The 6,000-nt window shown below is 42.8% G+C and overlaps 1 protein-coding gene across 1 annotated transcript in view; it reads left to right on the top strand.

The window, feature by feature from the left end:
* Positions 1 to 610: 610 nt before the first annotated feature.
* shank1 (SH3 and multiple ankyrin repeat domains 1) overlaps positions 611 to 6,000 on the top strand; it is a 44,174-nt gene continuing 38,784 nt past the window's right edge. The window contains exon 1 of the mRNA XM_076081140.1: positions 611 to 913. Within this exon, the coding sequence (XP_075937255.1) occupies positions 611 to 913 (303 nt within the window). The remainder of the gene's footprint in view (positions 914 to 6,000) is intronic.

Here is a 6,000-nt window from a genome sequence, read left to right as displayed (position 1 = left end):
TTACCCGCCATAATACTATCGCTCACAGTGAAATACTGATATGGTTCAAGAGTCTGAAGGTTCAGTCATCTGCAGGCAAATCTTGAGTGTGAACATACAGGCAGGGTGTCTGAATGACTAGCGAGAGTCTGGAAGCTGTAAATTAACAGCGCAAGTGAGTTTATTTATACGTGAGGTGTGAGTAGTATGTCATCATGCAATGAGGGCTGGAAGGACTGCAGGTCTGCTCACCTAGAGACCAGAGTTTGTTAGAGTGGTGAGGTATGGAGGCCTGGATGCAGCCGGGAAAGAAACTTACAGTGGACAAACTTTGTCTGTAGTTTTACTTTGTCTCTGTCCCCCCCCCCCACAGTGTCTCTCTGGGAATGATGGTGTTGCCACAAGTGCCACCCTCTCTGTCGCCATGACGATGCCGTTCAGCCCCCTGTCCAGCGACGAGGAGCAACAAAGGATGCTGGGAAATAATAGACATCTCTATCCAGGGGCAGAGGACGAGGAGGAGGAGGAGGAAGAGGAGGAGGAGGAAATGGAAGAAGATGAGCGTGGTGAGGACCAGGAGGAGGAGGAGAACGGCGAGCTGGAAGGGGAAGAGGAGGGCGATGAGGAGGAGATGGTGGAGGAGGTCAGGCGAGGTGGCCTATCGCGGGGAGGCAGGGCTGAGGGACACAGGCCGGCAGGTAAACTGGCCGGAAGGCCCGCCGGGGACAGACAGATTCGGCCAGGGAACCCTGGACACACCACAAACCCCTATTCGTCCAATCCCGGACCCACGCACCAACAGCCGGCCAATCACGTACAGCAGCAGCAGCCGCAGCAGCAGCGGAGAGTGAAGGAGCGCGGCACGGCATCATCTGAGGACACCCACATTGCCATGATGGTGTTCCGCATCGGCATCCCAGACATCAAGCAAACGGTCAGTGCTGTCTGCGCACACTTCACACACATCACGGGAAAAAACTCCTGAGAAGTTCACAGACACAGCGGGCCACGTCTCATTAGTTAAACACACCAGCTTTTCTTTTTTAACACTGTCATGATCAATTACTCCACTTTCACCACTCAAAGAATGAAAGCTCGTTGTATTTCACATGAGTGCATACATGTGCAAACAGGGGGAAACAGTCTCTGTCCAAAGTAACACAAGCTGAAACTCACTAACTCACACCTTATGTCTTGTTTGTTTAAAAGTATAAAAACAATAGTTCGCTGTTTTACGGGGAGTTATGTGCAGTTTCTTGGCTGCATTTGATAATCTGACCACGAGTGTTATGACAGTACGTGTGGTCAGTTCAGTGAAATCCTGCAATGTGCAGTGCTCCAGAAACACTGCAAGTCTCAGAGGATTGGGCGTATTACATTGATTAGATTATCTTTCTTTGTCTCTCGCTCTCTCTTTGTCTCACTGCATCACCAGAAAACTGAGAGAAGCGCAACTGCTCGTCAGCAAAGTGAAAGATCTGAGAGGGTGAGAGAGATTTTCAAGGTGACCCAGCTCCAGAGAGAAAGAGAGGGAGAGACGGAGCCAAATCACATACAAGAGCAATCACAATGAGAACATGCAAGCAATTTGATTTCAGAAACACCACAAGACAGAAAGGTTTCAGAGAGAGTCAAAGAGAGGGAAGTTGAAGTGAAGGCAGGAAGCTAAAAGAGAGGGAAGCGCTGCCTCTGGCTTAATGCCGCCAAAGAGCTTCTAAATGGTGCGATAAAGCCTGCCGTGAAAAGCCCATTTCGGTGTGACTGGACAGGGCTGTCCAGAATCATGATAGACCGATCTGTCTACTCTACTCTTTTCCAGATGCGGTCTTACATCACATCAGTGCAAAAGCTTCCATTAGAAGTTTGTCGCAATAGGCCACAAGGGCTGGAGATGTAGCTGCCTCCATGTACAGTACGCCATTCTCCCACTCCCGACAAATCAGGCATGAGATGCCAGACACCCAGTCATTTTTTCCATCTCTGTGCTTTTCTGACGAGTGATCCGTGAAAGTGAAAGTGAATCATCTCAATTGTAGCGATAATTGAATTATGAAGAAGCAGGGGATGCAATGGGCTAAGGCTGCATCTACATCCAAGTGTGTGTTTTTGTGCAGAAGAGAAAAAAAATGATGAAGAGGAAGAGAAGGGAGGAACAGGGATAGAGGAGCAAGTGTGCATCTTTGCTCATTACCAGAATAAAGGTGAACCAGACTGCCTCTGTGTTCGACAAACAGGAGGCCGTTTTCCTCAGACATTAGCGGTCCGTCCTCTTTCTCTCTTCTATCAAACAATCGTGGCTTCTCTGATGTGTCAGCTTTATAAATCATCAGCAAGAATGAAACTGCAAATTAAATAAATGCATCTGTGAGTGCCTGTGTGTATGCTTGTCTATATTTTATATTTACCATCCCAGTGCACTATAAATGCCTCGCTCAACGCTTCTTCCTCCCTCTTGCTACCGTGTGATTTATTATTGATCTGTGCATGGGTGTTTTCAGCAGTGTGTGTGTGTGTGGATACCCAAGTGTGCTTGATTCAGTGTTTTTAAAACCACCCATAAATAATGCACCACTCCCTATTTCTTCTAATAAATCGGCATCAACGTTTAATTGTAAAAAGATGGTTAAATGGGATTGCTTGGGATGAGAATGCTCACTCAAGCTTGGGGTCAAAAACTCAGATATTGCTTAACAGTCACATGAAGACACAGAGAGATAGAACGGGGCACAAACACATGGGTGTTTGGAAGAGGAGGCAGAACGAGGTAGAAAGAGGCTGAGACAGAGAAGATAAAAGCACAAAGACGAGGATAGCGATAAAGGTAAACGCAGGTAGACACAGATAGAAGCTGATCAAAGTAGACTGATGTAGGAACCAGGTAGCTGAGAAAGGCAGGTGAAAAGAGATAAACGTAGATTGAAAAAGACAGAGTTGGATAGAGATAGATCCAGGTGGATAAAGTGAAGCAGACAGAAATAAATAAAGGTGGAATGAGAATGAAGTACATAGAAATCGGAATAGCGAGTAGAAAGTGTTAGGTTGCTGATTGATATTGACTTTTTTAAGCACTATTTTATTTGTATTCTTTTACCCCAAGTACTGTGCTCCGCTCAATATTAATCTAAATTAATTTGAGAAATTAATCCCACAGACATTTAGTATTCATCCCTTAAAAGTTCAATGTGTGATACCTGGCCACATGCTCCAAACATTTAGGGGCAGCATTTCACCTCTACTACTGGTTTGAATTGCTTTGAATGTTTTAAAAAGTGCTAAATTAAAAAGAAAAAGTTGTAAAAAATGTCACAATCTTGTTCTTAAGTCAACAGTTTGTTAGTCATAATGTCTGTATTTGTTGATTCTCAAGATTGACAAGTAATCACATTAATCAAACTAGCTGGCAGACACAGGACACACTTTACAAAGAAGACCAATAATGATCCAATTTGTCAGTCTAACTGTAGTATTTTTAATATGTTTGCCTTTGATTATTTTGAACTTTGATTTGATTGCCTTTGATTATTTATATATTCTGAATTATATATTCTTTGGTTCATATGTGTGCGTTGAGTAGCTACATAAACCCACACACAGATAAACATTAACATGTGAACGCACTAAAACATGACCTTATCTTCCTGCCAAGATGTAGTGACTCAGTACATATTTTGTTGCTCCCCAAGGTCTTGAGAGTCACTCTGACATTTTACTGTCTCGCTCACTCACTCTCCTGTCCTGACTCAACCTCTTCAGGTCATTTTTCACTTTCCGTCTCTTATTCGCTTCCTGCACATTCAGAATTAAAACCCTCTGATCTTCTTTTTCCCCCCACTGGTTCATCTCCTGTCCTCCTCCTCCTCCTCCTTCACTCGCTGGTGTTGGGTAATATCACGTTACACTCCCAGTACATTAGGTTTGTTCTACATGTCAGCTAATTCACCCTCAATAAAAATCTAATTGCTTGTTAATTGTGTTGTAATGAGACGAGGGAGTGACTCTAGAACGCAAATGCAAATGTTATGAATTGAGGGGGGAGGATTTTGAGTGACGTAAGTGACTCACATGCAGTAATGCAGAGACTACACATAAACACATACAGACACTGGTAATTAGTGTTATATTTATATCGTTTTTTGCAGAATATATAGCTACATAGCTCTCTGTCAGATGTTTGCCAATCAGGGTCCAATTTGATGCAGTTTGATTACAGATTTACCGTCGGCAATCAAAAAATCTGATAATGTTAATCTGCTATGTTCGTTTTGGACAAACCCTAGTGCCACTACAGTGGACAGCTATTCAAAAGCTATTTTCTTGTATATTCATGAGTTTTGAGAAGAAAATAAATAACTGAAAATTATTAATTTGAAAATATTAAAAAATCTTTTTTTTTGACAATGATCCCTCAAAAAAGTTAATAAAGAGCTGTGATACAGATACGTCGAAGCAGAATATTTCTTCACAAAAAAAGGAGGGAACTGAGAACATTTAATCTGCTCAATTTGGCATGATTCTTTTTCAGGCCATTAAGTGCCTGTATTTGTGCACATATTGAGCAGATTGGCTCACTTTCCTGCATTCATTACATTTTTTTTGTGTATTGCAGAATGTGTTTGGACATAGCAAATGCCCTGTGACATTTGTCAAGAGGTCAGTGTTTGTTACTCTCTCCTGAAACGTTTCCACAGAGGAAACATCTGGTGATTCGTCCTGCCTCCCCTCAGTGGGTCTCACCTTTGCTGCTTTAAAACTCTCTTAACAGATCCGTACAAGCCTATTGGGGCGATCTCTCTCAAGGCACTGTCAATCAAGATGTCACTGCTGGTGCACTGACAGAGAGCTACAGATTTGTTTGTAATATCAGTTAGCTACATTTGTCAAGAGGAGATTTAGGCCATTGCTACATGTGGAAAGAATCCGGGGTTGAGTAGTTTGTTTTTGTCGGTCAAGCTAAAATGCGGTTGGATGGATTCTATCATCTCATGCCGAAGAGAGAGAAAGATCAGGGTGATATATAGAAAGTCATTTTGCACAGTTGATGTCTTGTCCCATTTTATTTTCTGAAGGTTAGGGAACGTCTGGCATACCAAAACTGTGTTGAAGAAAACACATTGTACAACCCCCCAGTGTACCCAGTAGGCACCTTTTGATGATTTGCAGGTCAAACGATGTCTAGAAATGGAGCTTCATTTGGTCGAAATGTTTTTTGGAGGTCCAAGTGACACATAGCTGGTATTTAAACAGCATTAGAATGACTTTATTACGATAGTGACCTGTTTTGCATTGAAATACTGTTGATTCAAACAGATCACCACCTCAGTGATTGGCTTGAGTAATGAGCCATGAATGATTCATTGTTAGACTGAACTACCCAAAGGTATGTGAAGTAATTTAACGGTTTTACTGTATTTACACTCAGTGATGGAAAGTGGCTAAGTCTCTTTACTAAAGTGCAGTGCTAAAGTACAATTTAGAGGTACTTGTACTAGTGTTTCCATTTCATGCCAATTTATACTTCTTTTCCAAACTGTACTTTTTAACCCCACGACATTTATTTGACAGCCATAGTTACTCTGCAGATGATGATTTTTGTACTCTGAGTTAGCTGTGTTAGTGGATCTGCGTACTCTGCACTGATTCTTCCTCTTCCACTGGTGGCTGATGAAAAAGGCACTGGTCCATTAACTCACTGGTGTGCACTCAGCGGCAGTCAGACTTGTGTATCACACGGTATTGATATGATTCTGCCACAGCAGGATGTCGAGGCAGTTTTGTTTGAAGGTTTATTGGATTGTCAAGTTAGCGTTTGCGTGCCGAGCACATTAACCAGCATGAAACAAATTATGTTTTCTCCACAGTCTGAGTCGTGCAAACTCTGAAGTATAAGCAGCAGCCCCTCAGGCAGGATTTGGTCTCACAAACAGTTTGGAAACATGCAAGGACACACACACACACACACACACACACACACACACACACACACACACACACACACACACACACACACACACACACACACAC

This window comes from Anarhichas minor, unplaced genomic scaffold, assembly GCF_050575085.1.
Source record: "Anarhichas minor isolate MPS153535 unplaced genomic scaffold, ASM5057508v1 ptg000007l, whole genome shotgun sequence".
NCBI classification, from domain to species: Eukaryota; Metazoa; Chordata; class Actinopteri; order Perciformes; family Anarhichadidae; genus Anarhichas; species Anarhichas minor.
Note: the sequence above shows the minus strand (reverse complement) of the source record. Positions and strands in the feature narration are given on the sequence as shown.